At 47.0% G+C, this 14655-nt stretch overlaps 1 protein-coding gene across 6 annotated transcripts in view; it reads right to left on the bottom strand.

Annotated features, from left to right (window-relative positions):
* Positions 1 to 3962: 3962 nt before the first annotated feature.
* Positions 3963 to 14655, bottom strand: part of LOC119479415 (kinesin-like protein KIF20A) — a 16558-nt gene continuing 5865 nt past the window's right edge. For 2 of the 6 annotated variants that reach the window (XM_037754973.1, XM_037754974.1), the window contains exons 9-32: positions 14569 to 14641; positions 13726 to 13837; positions 13498 to 13569; positions 13266 to 13412; positions 13006 to 13168; positions 12428 to 12730; positions 12219 to 12325; positions 11717 to 11837; positions 11455 to 11572; positions 10684 to 10745; positions 10438 to 10557; positions 9366 to 9522; positions 9012 to 9293; positions 8699 to 8823; positions 8443 to 8616; positions 8155 to 8315; positions 7829 to 8007; positions 7254 to 7328; positions 6909 to 7156; positions 5880 to 5996; positions 5625 to 5687; positions 4904 to 4994; positions 4400 to 4530; positions 3963 to 4215 (exon numbers count right to left, since the gene is read on the bottom strand). In XM_037754973.1, coding sequence (XP_037610901.1) covers positions 4138 to 4215; positions 4400 to 4530; positions 4904 to 4994; positions 5625 to 5687; positions 5880 to 5996; positions 6909 to 7156; positions 7254 to 7328; positions 7829 to 8007; positions 8155 to 8315; positions 8443 to 8616; positions 8699 to 8823; positions 9012 to 9293; positions 9366 to 9522; positions 10438 to 10557; positions 10684 to 10745; positions 11455 to 11572; positions 11717 to 11837; positions 12219 to 12325; positions 12428 to 12730; positions 13006 to 13168; positions 13266 to 13412; positions 13498 to 13569; positions 13726 to 13837; positions 14569 to 14641 — 3279 coding nt within the window. In that variant the 3' untranslated portion in view covers positions 3963 to 4137. The remainder of the gene's footprint in view (positions 4216 to 4399; positions 4531 to 4903; positions 4995 to 5624; positions 5688 to 5879; positions 5997 to 6908; positions 7157 to 7253; positions 7329 to 7828; positions 8008 to 8154; positions 8316 to 8442; positions 8617 to 8698; positions 8824 to 9011; positions 9294 to 9365; positions 9523 to 10437; positions 10558 to 10683; positions 10746 to 11454; positions 11573 to 11716; positions 11838 to 12218; positions 12326 to 12427; positions 12731 to 13005; positions 13169 to 13265; positions 13413 to 13497; positions 13570 to 13725; positions 13838 to 14568; positions 14642 to 14655) is intronic. The other 4 variants (XM_037754978.1, XM_037754975.1, XM_037754976.1 and 1 more) reach the window with 4 other exon arrangements.

The following is a 14655-nucleotide window of genomic DNA, read 5'->3' as shown; positions in this document are numbered from 1 at the left end:
GTTTACCACTGACGGAGCATTTTGGCAAATTTTTCTTGGGCGCTCCCCACATCATCAGCTGTGCTGCTCATCCCACAAATGCATGATCCTTACAAGTGGGACATCATTGTGAAGGTAAATAAACAGGCTTTCCAACCATGTAAAATACAATGACCATTAGCATTGATACAACAGAGAAATAATCCACCAAACACAAGTTTACAAACTTTGTTTTTCCAGTATAGATGGTGAATCAGAAGACAACTAAACTATAAAACGTTTAATCTGTGATCTGTTTTCACTCCGGTATAAAACTCTAGTGATGTTAAGAGGTAAAGTTATCAGATCAGTCTGATCAGCAGCAGCGTCCAATCAGTAACTGATCTCCAATAAGGGGGCGTGTCTATCAGCAGCAGCGTCCAATCAGTAACTGATCTCCAATAAGGGGGCGTGTCGGTCGGTAAAAGACTTCCGTGGAGGATATACTGGTGTATCCTCGCTCCTCGCTCCTCGATCCTCGCTCCTCGATCCTCGCTCCTCCGGCAAGCCTCCTCGCTCCTCGCTCCTCGATCCTCCGGCAAGCCTCCTCGCTCCTCGCTCCTCGATCCTCCGGCAAGCCTCCTCGCTCCTCGATCCTCGATCCTCCGGCAAGCCTCCTCGATCCTCGCTCCTCGATCCTCGATCCTCGATCCTCCAGCAAGCCTCCTCGCTCCTCGATCCTCGATCCTCCGGCAAGCCTCCTCGATCCTCGATCCTCGATCCTCGATCCTCCGGCAAGCCTCCTCGCTCCTCGATCCTCGCTCCTCCGGCAAGCCTCCTCGCTCCTCGATCCTCGATCCTCCGGCAAGCCTCCTCGCTCCTCGATCCTCGCTCCTCCGGCAAGCCTCCTCGCTCCTCGATCCTCGATCCTCCGGCAAGCCTCCTCGCTCCTCGATCCTCTGGCAAGCCTCCTCGATCCTCGCTCCTCGATCCTCGATCCTCCGGCAAGCCTCCTCGATCCTCGATCCTCGATCCTCCGGCAAGCCTCCTCGATCCTCGCTCCTCGATCCTCCAGCAAGCCTCCTCGATCCTCGCTCCTCGATCCTCGATCCTCCGGCAAGCCTCCTCGATCCTCGCTCCTCGATCCTCCAGCAAGCCTCCTCGATCCTCGCTCCTCGATCCTCGATCCTCCGGCAAGCCTCCTCGATCCTCGCTCCTCGATCCTCCAGCAAGCCTCCTCGCTCCTCGCTCCTCGATCCTCCAGCAAGCCTCCTCGATCCTCGCTCCTCGATCCTCCGGCAAGCCTCCTCGATCCTCGCTCCTCCAGCAAGCCTCCTCGATCCTCGCTCCTCGATCCTCCAGCAAGCCTCCTCGCTCCTCGCTCCTCGATCCTCGAGCAAGCCTCCTCGATCCTCGCTCCTCGATGCACAAATAAGAGCTTTGGGACGGTCTTCAAAATGGTGCACCAGAACAACTTCCGGTTCAAGCGAGGAAACGAAAATTAAGAGCTTTGGGACGCACCCTTAATCAGGGAAACAACACAACCGATATGAGCCCAGATCAATGAAGATGAAAGGGTTAATCGATTGCCACATTATTATTCACCAACTACTTTCATATTTCATCAATAAAATGTGAATATTTTCTGGTTTTCTTTGACATTTTTTAACTATTATTTCAGATTTTATAGATCAGACGGTGGACTATTCAAGAGAATAAAGGCTAGTTAGGCTACACGGGACGAACGGAGCAGATAGAATATAAAGACGCGTTAATAAAACACAAAATACTTCAAACCCGCTGCAATGAACTGAGATCAGGGTCTTCAGGAAATCACTTATTCATTTCATCACAACGTTTCACCTGCTCTGTGTTATGGAAGAGTTAAAATGCCTCAATGAGAAACACCACAGTGAAATATAAAACACATCAGCTGAGAGTCGGTCAGAAGCTGAACTCTGAGAGGATGATGATGATGAGGAGGAGGAGGATGAGGAGGAGGATGATGATGATGAGGATGAGGAGGAGGAGAAGGAGGATGATGAGGATGATGATGATGAGGAGGAGGAGGAGGAGGAGGATGAGGATGAGGAGGATGAGGAGGAGGAGGATGATGAGGATGATGATGAGGAGGAGGAGGAGGATGAGGAGGAGGAGGATGATGATGATGAGGATGAGGAGGAGGAGAAGGAGGATGATGAGGATGATGATGAGGAGGAGGAGGAGGAGGAGGAGGAGGATGAGGATGAGGACGACGTGTTCAGGTGTTTTAACTCGTTTATTGATTAACAGAATCATCAATCAGTTAACGCGTTGACGCTGAAACACGTCACAGTGACGGGAAACGTCTCATCTGACCGTGAGCTTCCTGTAAATGTCAAAATAAGAGTCAACCATTTCTACTGGAACTATTTCATCATCCAAGTTCAACAGTGTTTTCCCATCATGCAACGCTGTGGTGACGTCCACTGAATGAATCAGTCACCAAAGAGACGTTTAATCCAGTGAGATATTAAAACTTCAGAATAAGAGAGAACACCTTCAGCTTAGTCTTTATGTACTTATCAGATATACTTAATGAAGTGTTCCGTAGCTGCTCTAACTCTAACCCTCTAACCCTCTAACCCTCTCCAGCGGAGAGGAAAATATAGGAAATATACTTTACTTCATAATAATAACTTGAAGTACTTTTTTGTAACGGTCATTCAAACTATTTCACACGTAAATCAAACATCTGGTTTTATCTGTTATTACTGAAGGACAGAATACTACTAAGATCACTATATACACATATATATCTATATCTATAGATACAGTATCTATAGATATAGATACTGTATCTATATCTATAGATACAGTATCTATATCTATAGATACTGTATCTATATCTATAGATATAGATATAGATACTGTATATAGTGGTATTCTCCGTCTGTGAATGTTCAGCCTGACCTTTAGAGATACTCAGAGTTTTAAATACTACTTAGTTTATCATATTGTGACGTTGCCGTCTGACTCAGGTTTAAAGTTCCAACATGCTGGTCTGAACTGGTTTAAACTGGTCTGAACTGGTTTAATCTGGTCTGAACTGGTTTAAACTGGTCTGAACTGGTTTAAACTGGTTTAAACTGGTCTGAACTGGTCTAAACTGGTTTAATCTGGTCTGAACTGGTTTAAACTGGTCTGAACTGGCTTAAACTGGTCTGAACTGGTCTAAACTGGTTTAATCTGGTCTGAACTGGTTTAAACTGGTCTGAACTGGTCTAAACTGGTTTAAACTGGTCTGAACTGGTTTAATCTGGTCTGAACTGGTTTAAACTGGTCTAAACTGGTTTAATCTGGTCTGAACTGGTTTAAACTGGTCTGAACTGGTCTAAACTGGTCTGAACTGGTTTAAACTGGTCTGAACTGGTTTAATCTGGTCTGAACTGGTTTAAACTGGTCTGAACTGGTCTAAACTGGTTTAATCTGGTCTGAACTGGTCTAAACTGGTTTAAACTGGTCTGAACTGGTTTAATCTGGTCTGAACTGGTTTAAACTGGTCTGAACTGGTTTAAACTGGTCTAAACTGGTCTAAACTGGTTTAATCTGGTCTGAACTGGTTTAAACTGGTCTGAACTGGTCTAAACTGGTTTAAACTGGTCTGAACTGGTCTGAACTGGTTTAAACTGGTTTAAACTGGTCTGAACTGGTCTAAACTGGTTTAAACTGGTCTGAACTGGTCTGAACTGGTTTAATCTCATTCAGTGATCATGGGACCACACTGCTGTAATATTTAACTAACTAGTACTCTGGTGTAGTATCGGCTCTCTCATATGCTGCTCAAAGTCACTTTACATGCCGACGACATCATGTGATACCGACCTGATTCAGAGAGACGTCCTGCTGATAGCTGGAGGCTAATGCTAGCTGGAGGCTAATGTTAGCAGTGGGCTAACAGAGAACAGAGTAGGAGACGGAGGACAGAGGACGGAGATGGAGATGGAGGACAGAGGATGGAGACAGAGGACAGACGATCGTTTTATTTTTCATAAAGTGAATTCTTGTTCTGTTCTCTGAGAGATAAAAAACTCACTAACCAGACAAAACAAACTGTACAGATATTTAAAATGAAACTTCCTCTTCAGAGTCCTGAGAGGTTTTAACACCATCTGGTGATGTCACATGATGATGATGATGTCACTTCCTGCAGGAGCGCAGCTGTCTCTTAATGATGAGGTGATCGCTCTCCTTCTCCTCCTTCACTCCTCCAGACGCCTGACACCAAAACACAAAAACAACAAAACAACACAAACAACATTAAACAGTTTCTATTTTACTTTATAAAAAACATCCTTATATAAAATATATATATATTATATATAATTATATATAATATATATATATAAATACTTTAAATCTACGTCCGTCCTCACAGAGACTGAAGTCTGAAGACACTCACCGTGTTCGGGGAGTCGAGCATCGGAGTCGAGGCGTCCATCTTGTAAAGCTTCTTCCGTCCTCTCTTGGGTTTGGTTGCCGTGGTAACTGCGTCCACTGAGTGTCCACTGACCAGACCGATGATGGTTTTAGCTGCAGAGACACAGAGAGGACAGTAAAAGGTGGAGCAGCCCCGTCATGAATCGTTAAAACTGGTGTCCTCCAGGTCTCCCAGCGCGGTGTCTCGGTGGTCTGGAGGGACACTCAGACTGGTGTCCTCCAGGTGTCCCAGCGCGATGTCTCGGTGGTCTGGAGGGACACTCAGACTGGTGTCCTCCAGGTGTCCCAGCGCGGTGTCTCGGTGGTCTGGAGGGACACTCAGACTGGTGTCCTCCAGGTGTCCCAGCGCGGTGTCTCGGTGGTCTGGAGGGACACTCAGACTGGTGTCCTCCAGGTCATTGGGACATAAAGCATATACTACAAAAGACCAGTCCAGCAGTCTGAGAGGAATCTAGAGTCCACTGACCTTTGCTGCCCAGGATGGACGGAGAGCTGTGGATCAACTCTCCGATCTTCTGGAGGGTCCCGTCTCTCTTCTCCTTCACCACAGAAGAGGACTGGACACAGACAGAGACACAGACAGAGACACAGACAGAGACACAGACAGAGACACAGACAGAGACACAGCTTCACAGTTCAACCCTGTTCAGGGACCTCAGGATGCAGAAATATTCACACACATCATTTTAGAATAGGAAACTATAACACATTATACTGCAGGAAGACAACTAGATAGATACATGACACACTGGTTATGGATGGATAGATAGATAGATAGATAGATAGATAGATAGATAGATAGATAGATAGATAGATAGATAGATAGATAGATAGATAGATAGATAGATAGATAGATAGATAGATAGATAGATAGATAGATAGATAGATAGATAGATAGACTTTATTGATCCCAAATTGAAACTTCTTGTCACATCAGCAGGTTATCCAGTAAATACACACATCAACACTAGAGATAATATCTATAGTATACACAATATAAAGAATATATTACAATACACTATAAATAAACCAGACTACTACAACTAGCTTAGAAAGATAAAATATGAACTATATACAATAACAGGGTGTGCAAGGTACAATTTGTGTTTTAAAATCAGATCAAGTTATTGTTACGGGGCTAAACTGTAATAATCTGTAATAATAATAATGTACGTTTAGTTTCTCACCGGTTTGTTGATTCGAGTGTTTCCTCTCACTCGGTTTCTCTTGTTCTCACTGATCACCAGGTCCTGAAACAGGTCGCCATAGAAACAAACTGAAACCACTGAACTACAACTGAACATTTAAATGTTTGAAACGGGTGAAATGTCCCTTTAATAACATCCACACACCCACACACACACGCACACCCCCACCCCCACCCCCACCCCCACCCACACACACACACACACACCCCCACCCCCACCCACACCCACACACACCTGCACCTCGCAGCTCTTCCTCTTCCTCCCGGTAGATTTGGGGGTTTTCTTCCTGTCGGCCATGTTGGACCTCAGAGGAGACACATGGACGTCCTGTTCTGGACGAACACCACACCTCTACACAAACACAGGACAGCTTAGATAATCCTTCCACCGTCTCTCTCCCCTCACTTCCTGTTACCTTCTAATTAAAGTATAAAAACCATCAGGTAACACGCTCACCTGAGTGTTTCCCTCCTACTTCAACTCACAGTACTCTACCGCGTTTCTTGACTGTAGTTTACCGCGTTTCTTGACCGTAGTTTACCGCGTTTCTTGACTGTAGTTTACCGCGTTTCTTGACCGTAGTTTACTGCGTTTCTTGACTGTAGTTTACCGCGTTTCTTGACCATAGTTTACCGCGTTTCTTGACCGTAGTTTACCGCGTTTCTTGACCGTAGTTTACCGCGTTTCTTGACTGTAGTTTACCGCGTTTTTGACCGTAGTTTACTGCGTTTGACTGTAGTTTACCGCGTTTCTTGACCGTAGTTTACCACATTTCTTGACTGTAGTTTACCGTGTTTCTTGACCGTAGTCTACCGCGTTTCTTGACTATAGTTTACCGCATTTCTTGACCGTAGTCTACCGCATTTCTTGACCGTAGTCTACCGCGTTTCTTGACTATAGTCTACCGCGTTTCTTGACTATAGTTTACCGCATTTCTTGACCGTAGTCTACCGCGTTTCTTGACTGTAGTTTACCGTGTTTCTTGACCGTAGTCTACCGCATTTCTTGACTATAGTTTACCACATTTCTTGACCGTAGTTTACCACATTTCTTGACCGTAGTTTACCACATTTCTTGACTATAGTTTACCACATTTCTTGACTATAGTTTACCACATTTCTTGACCGTAGTTTACCGCATTTCTTGCCTGAACTCTACTGTGTTTCATTTGATTCATGTTTAGGACATAAAACACTACTGTGGATTGTGATTTCTTCATCTTCTCACCTTCTTATCAAAGTATAAATCAGGTAACAAGCTCACCTGAGTGTTTCCCTCCTCCTTCAGGCTCTGAAGTCTCTCCATCTCTTTCCTCACAGCCTCAAACTGCCTGCTCCACCCCTCCTCCTCCTCCTCCTGCTGCTGCCTCCCTCTCCTCTCCTGGAGTCTCTGGATCTCCTCCTTCAGCTCCTCCACCACCGGCACCTTCCTCTCCTCCACCTCTTTGTTCTCCTTATTCTCCTCCTCCTCCTCCTCCCTCCTCTGCAGGTCCTCCTTCAGACGCTCCAGCTCTGACAGAAACAAAGAGTTCAGATTCATCTCCTGATCACATCATCAATAAATATTCTCCACTGTTTCAGGTGATGAAGATGATGATGATGAAGATACCTGTTCTCAGAGTCTCTGTCTGTCTGCGACATTCTTCTACAAGTTTCTCCTTTTCTGACACGACTTGATGCAGCTCTGACACTGATTACAACAAGACAGATTATAATACAGACTGCGTTGTTTCTTGACTGTAGTTTACCGCGTTTCTTGACTGAACTCTACCGCGTTTCTTGACTGTAGTTTACCGCGTTTCTTGACTGAACTCTACCGCGTTTCTTGACTGTAGTTTACCGCGTCTCTTGACTGAACTCTACCGCGTTTCTTGACTGTAGTTTACCGCGTTTCTTGACTGAACTCTACCGCGTTTCTTGACTGTAGTTTACCGCGTTTCTTGACTGAACTCTACCGTGTTTCTTGACTGTAGTTTACCGCGTTTCTTGACTGAACTCTACCGCGTTTCTTGACTGTAGTTTACCGCGTTTCTTGACTGTACTCTACCGCACTTCTTGACTGTACTCTACTGCGTTTCTTGACTGTACTCTACTGCGTTTCTTGACTGTAGTTTACCGCGTTTCATTAATTCATGTTTAGGATATAAAACAGTTATGTGGATTTTGATTTCTTCATCTTCTCACCTTCTTTCTCCCTCTCCTGGTTCCTCCTCCTCTCCTCCTCTGATCTCTCAATCTCCTCCATTCTCCCTCGCAGAGCTCCGCCCTCAGACTGAAGCTCCGCCCTCAGGTTCTGGAGCTGACGGGTGAACTCTGCTTTCTGATTGGTTAACTCGTTGTTGAGCTGAACACACCTGTTCTCACTGCAGGATGAGGAGAGTAATACTTTTAAAATGTATATTGATAGTGAGTCAGACGTTTTCCTGTCGCCTGTTGGTTCTGTTGTATATTAATCAATAAAACCTGATTGATGACAGTATTGATTAACCCATCACACTCCTCCTGTCTACCTGTGCGTCAGAGCTTCCTCCAGCTGGCTCTTCTCTCTCTGCAGATCTTGGATCTGTTGGGATTTCTGAGACGATCTCTCCAGCGCTGCCTGGCTCTCCTTCTTCAGCTCCTCCATGGCGGCATGGAAAACACTGCTGCTGCTGCTCCGCTCCTCCTCCTCCTGAATCAGTCAATCAATCAATCAATCAATCCATCAACATTGTTGCTGCTGCTCCGCTCCTCCTTCTCCTACTGAATCTATCGAACCTGATTAGTAATAAGAACAGAGAAACAGGAAAAGGAAATACCTTGACTTCCTGTCTCAGACGCTCCACTTCCTGTGTCAGACTGTTGATGCTGTCGGCCTTTTCGTCTGATTGGCTCTCCAGGTCCTGGAGGCGGGTCTTTGCAATGCTGAGCTGCTCTGATAGGCTGTCAGACCTGTCAGTCTGCTCTTTGAGCTTCGTCTGGAGACTGGTCACCTGAAGAAGAAAACGTAAAAACCCCGTAAGAAGCAGTTTCAAACAGTTAGTTTGTATTATGTATATGTGTCGCAGTCGGTACCTCGGTCTGCAGCTGAAAGATGCCGTTAACCAGAGCTTTGTTCTCCTTCAACAGTCTGGATGTTTCCCTCTGCTCCAACTCCAGAGACGAAAACACCGAGTCACAGTTTGGACACTCGTCCACATCTAGAAGAGAGAGAGACATGACTTTAAACCTCCTTTAATAAAACATGTCGACCACGTACTCGTCACCGCACTGTCCGACACCCTCACCTCCCCCAGACACACTTTAATCTGATGTAATGTGATCCACGTACTTTAGTCCCTGCGGTGTATTTCCCTGTTTTAACTGTGTAAGCAGGTTCATCTCCTACCTGTCAGCTCCTGCACCTTCTGCTCCAGGACAACCTGCTCCTTCTTCAGCTCCTCCACCTCCTCCTCCCGTCTCCTTAGCTCCTCCTCTAGGCCGCTCCTCCTCTCCTCCACCTCCTCCTCCCGTCTCCTTAGCTCCTCCTCGAGGCCCCTCCTCCTCTCCTCCACCTCCTCCTCCCGTCTGCTCCTCTCCTCCTCCCCCTCTCTCAGCTCAGCGATGGTTTCCTCTTTCCTCTCGTTTTCCTCCTGCAGCCTCCAGATCTCCTCCTCCAGAACCGGGGAGCCTGAGGAGAAGGAACATTAGTGTTAGTAGGAGTGTAAACCTCCATCCCTCCTCCTCCTCCTCCTCCTCTCACCTCTCTTCTTTGCCGGTCCGCTCTTCTCTTCGTCCTCCACAGCTTCATGCGGGCGTTTCCTGCTCTCCTCCACCTCCTCTCCTCCCGTCCTCCTCAGACAGCTGCAGGTCTGCTGAAGCTCCAGCAGCTCCGACCGGATCGACTCCACCAGATCCCTCTAAAGACCAGGATGTGGGTCGGAGCATCAGTCACTCTGTGACAATCTGGTCCTTTACTTCTTCTACAAACCTCTAAAATCTGCCATCAGGGCTTGTTGTTCACAATGAGATCTACGACCGCCGTTTGTACCGACGACTACGAAAACTTCCTCAGGGAAGTTAAGCTCGCAGATTTGGAATTTTTGCATACTTTCAATATAAAAAAAATCAAACCTTTCGCCCTCTTCAAAGCCACCATCGCGTTTGTTGACTGTAATTTACCGCGTTTGTTGACTGTAGTTTACCGCGTTTGTTGACTGTAGTTTACCGCGTTTGTTGACTGTAGTTTACCGCGTTTGTTGACTGTAGTTTAGCGCGTTTGTTGACTGTAGTTTACAGCGTTTGTTGACTGTAGTTTACCGCGTTTGTTGACTGTAGTTTAGCGCGTTTGTTGACTGTAGTTTACAGCGTTTGTTGACTGTAGTTTACAGTGTTTGTTGACTGTAGTTTAGCGCGTTTGTTGACTGTAGTTTACAGCGTTTGTTGACTGTAGTTTACAGTGTTTCTTGACTGTAGTTTACCGCGTTTGTTGACTGTAGTTTACCGCGTTTCTTGACTGTAGTTTACCGCGTTTCTTGACTGTAGTTTACCGCGTTTCTTGACTGTAGTTTACCGCGTTTCTTGACTGTAGCTTACCGCGTTTCTTGACTGTAGTTTACCGCGTTTCTTGACTGTAGCTTACTGCGTTTCTTGACTGTAGTTTACAGCGTTTCTTGACTGTACTCTACCGTGTTTCTAAAAAAAACCCATTCATTTTACCTGTCAGAACATGGGACGGTGAATCCGCACTAACCCTTTAAAACACCAAAGTCACACAATAACACCGATGGATGCAGTAGGTTTGGTGTGAAATAAAAGAGCGTGTGTGTGTTTACGTCTCTGGTGGCGTTCTCCACGGTGGCGTCCATGGCGGTCTGGAGTTTGTTGATGATGTCGTCTTTCTGCTGACAGATCTTCGCCAGCTCTGATAACTTGTGTTGCTGCTGCTCCAGACTCTGTGAAACCAAACACAACTTTATTGATACAACAGATCACGAACAACCAGCAGGAAATAGGTGTTAAAACGTCCGACAGTGCATCAAAACACAGCAGACAGCCCAGGAGAAGACGGTCTACGGTACCTTCTTGGCTTCCTGCAGTTGGTCATGTGACTGCTGCTTCTCCAGTCGCAGCGCCTCCAGCTCTGCAGGTACAAAACAGAGGTCAAAGGTCAACGTCACTTCAAGTAAAAACTAAAACTGAGGCTGGTTTCTCTAAGTCCAGGAAGGATCCTTCAACGGCTGAATTTAAAGGACATTACGTCATCGTCTCCCGCCGAAGGACTGTTCTAATGTCCAGGATCCTTCCAGTTCTACCGAGGACTGAGACGTGTGTGTATCCTCCACGCTCCTAAAACACCCACAATCCTCTGCGCACGATGCATTTCCTGTTCCCGGTTTGGAAACAGGAGAAATATGCTGGTAAACGTTCAGTTATTTCACCTCAGCGGTCCTCCAAAATCTGATTCTGAACTGATTTGAGGCGAGAAATTACCAATCCAGTATCTGAATCTTCACCCATATTAGATCTACAAGGCAGGTAAAAGTCTGGTAGCTTTGATGAGAGCTTAACAGGTGGTTTCTTTTCACATCTAACGTGGTGAATTAAGGGTTTATTTAAAAAAAAAAACAGAGTTAAAGATTGATGGAGAAGTGGACAGACTAAACACGATGGTTTAGATGAGTTATTTTGTTTTTGTGGAGTTTGAATGAAGTGTGTTTTACAATCGGAGAGTCTGGTAGCACTGAGGAGGAGCATATTAACTCTATGTTTTGTACGTTAATAAATTATAATAATTGTCCAAACCTTTACTGATTTGTTGTGTGTGTGTGTGTGTGTGTGTGTGTGTGTACCTGCAGTGTGTGTGTGTTCAGTCAGACAGCGGTGAACACTCTGAGCGTCCTCTCTGATCTTCTCCAGGTCTTCAGTCACTGAGCTGATGATTCCCTCCAACAGATCCGCCTGCTCCTCCTGACAGACAGCCAGCATCAATACAGTTATTAGTCACTGATAATGATCATCAATACAGTTATTAGTCACTGATAATGATCATCAATACAGTTATTAGTCACTGATAATGATCATGCGATGAGACCCGGTGTTGTTCGTGGTCACCTTGCCGGAGTCGGTGTTGACCGTGGACAGGTCGACCGTCTTGCTGACGAGGTTCTTCAGGATCTCCACTCTCTTCTCGGCTCGCTCCTCCAGGATCTCCCTCTCCTTCTCCAGACGCTCACTGACACATCAAACAGAACGCCGTTACGACTCTATGCGTATATACGTAGACGCCCCATTGGAGGCTTCGGCCCGTTGCGGTGATAACGTCAACGTGGGTGCCATATTGGACCTGTTCAGACCGGCCTGTAACCCTCTACTAGTGAACGGAGGATAACAAGCACATCTACATTACTCAACTCATTTCAACCAGTCGCTTTATATTAACGTGTTTATGATGAGCAGCTCCCCCGTTCACTAGTAGAGGGCTACAGGCCAGTCTGGCCAGGTCCAATACGGCGCCCACGTTGACGTACGATCCAGGAGTCAATGCGGCGTCTACGTGTACAGTACATGTGTCCGTCACACTGCAGACGGCGTCCCGGTCACATGACCATGTTACCTGTAGTCTTTCTCCATCTTGTTGTAGAGCTCCATGAACTCAGCGCTGACTTCTTCTCTGATCTGAGCCTCCAGAACCAAACGCAGCGCCGCCTCCCGGTCCGACCGCTGACACACACACACACACACACACACACACACACAGAGAGATTTAATATTTAATAAGAGATTAAAACATGAGAAAAGAGAGAATCTAAATGAGATGGTTACCTTCTCTTCTACCTCCATGGTCCTGTCCCCTTCCTTCTCCTCATCTTCCTCACCTCCTGCCTCCAGCACTGTTCCCTCCATCCCACTCTCCTCCTCCTCTTCATCCTCCTCCCACGACTCTTCACCGTCCTCATCCTCCAGCACGTCCTCCAGGGTCGTCTCCCAGGCGACCAGCGAGCTCTTCCTGCCTCGCCCCGACACGTTCCTGCGTCGGTCGGCCTCGTCGATGATCATCGACAGCTCCATGGCCGACTTGTGAGGGGCGTCGTCCGGGACCGCCGGCCTCGAGCTCAACACCACCACCTGGACACAGAGAGGTTTACTCCTCTTCATCAAACGAACACCTGAAACTACAGAGGACTCCGGAGTGCAGGCAGAAATAAACTAGCTGCCGGTGTAAAGAGACAAAGGGTTGCTAATATTTAGCCTTCTGCTAGCGTTAGCCTCCAGCTAATGTTAGCCCACTGCTAGCGTTAGCCTCCAGCGGGACCTCATCATGACGTCATCACTAACAGGGTCACACGGTCTATATTCACACCTGTTGGGTGCTGAACAGGTGAGTGTGGGTATGTGCTGACCTTCTGGGCGAGGGCGGAGAACTTGAGGACGTTGAGCGTCTCGTCGAAGCAGGACGAGTTCTGGTTGATGTTGACCACCATGGAGACCCGGCCGGCACCACAGAAGAAGAACTGCAGGAAGTGGGTGAGCTTGGACTCCCTGAAGGGAACGTGGTGCTGGAACCTGTAGAGAGGATCAGATCAGACCCGTCACCTCGCTGTCTCAGACTGTCATTCTATTCCACATATCACACACACGGGCGGCGGCGGCGGCGTCCTACTTGGCGTGCTGGTTGAGCCTCATGGCGTTGATGCACTTCCCGAGCGTCAGCAGGGAGCTGTTGATGTTTCCCGCCTCCTTCAGTCGCTCTCCGGTGTTGTGAGTCCGAGAGCAGCGCTCCGAGCCGGCCAGGTCGCACAGAGACAACCTGACAAAGACACATTCAGTTATTATCTGCGGTAACGCCGTCGCTCCTCCTCCACGCTATAAAGCATCAACAGAGTCGGTCTTACTCGCTGATGCCGAGGACTCTGGGAACGCCGACGTCGTCCACTCGGAGGATCCTGATGGAGAAGATGCTGTGGCTGCAGAGACACACAGAAACCGGTTACTGCTCCGCTAAATCCCATACTCTTCTATACTGCGTAGGTTAAACCCTGTTAGGAGGCACGTCAGAAACAGCTGTCACAGTACAGATGTGAACCAGAACCAGAACCAGAGGTGTAGATCAGCTGACTGACCTCCTGCTGGACAGCTGGTTCAGTCGGGTGGAGGAGAAACTCTGGTTCTTCTTCCCGATCTTCATCACTCTGTAGGCCTCGTCAGAGCTGCTCACCTGGACCCACCGCAGGTCTGGAACACATCAACACACAGGAAGTTACACACATCAACACACAGGAAGTTACACACAGGAGGTTACACACAGGAAGTTACACACATCAACACACAGGAAGTTACACACAGGAAATTACACACATCAACACACAGGAAGTTACACACATCAACACACAGGAGGTTACACACATCAACACACGGGAAGTTACACACAGGAGGTTACACACATCAACACACGGGAAGTTACACACAGGAAGTTACACACAGGAGGTTACACACATCAACACACAGGAAGTTACACACATCAACACAGGAAGTTACACACAGGAGGTTACACACATCAACACACAGGAAGTTACACACAGGAGGTTACACACATCAACACACAGGAAGTTACACACAGGAGGTTACACACATCAACACACAGGAAGTTACGCACACAGGAAGTTACACACAGGAAGTGACACAGTGCAGCTCAACTAGAGCTGACATCAGACAGACAGATGTTGATATTGTCATAACTCCGGTATCCGTCGTCTGTCGGAGACCTAACCAGGCTTTTATTGTGAAATATCTGCCGGGTTGAGTTACAGTACTCTCCGTGTATTTACTGCCATCTTGTGGCGTTTGTGCGTGACTATAAATCAGTTTATATGAGACATGAACACCCTCAGTGACTGGAACTCTTTAGAGGATCAATCCAGAACAATAAAGAGTTAAAAACACCATCATTTATTAAATTAAAATACCTTTGATGAAGGAGTTTCCTTTGACGTCCTGAGACAGACGCAGCACCGTCCTCTTGTGGTGTCCACTGGGAACCTGAACACAATCAC

This window comes from Sebastes umbrosus, chromosome 20, assembly GCF_015220745.1.
Source record: "Sebastes umbrosus isolate fSebUmb1 chromosome 20, fSebUmb1.pri, whole genome shotgun sequence".
Lineage (NCBI taxonomy): Eukaryota > Metazoa > Chordata > Actinopteri > Perciformes > Sebastidae > Sebastes > Sebastes umbrosus.
The sequence above is the reverse complement of the archived record's forward strand: the minus strand, read 5'-3'. Positions and strand labels throughout refer to the sequence as shown.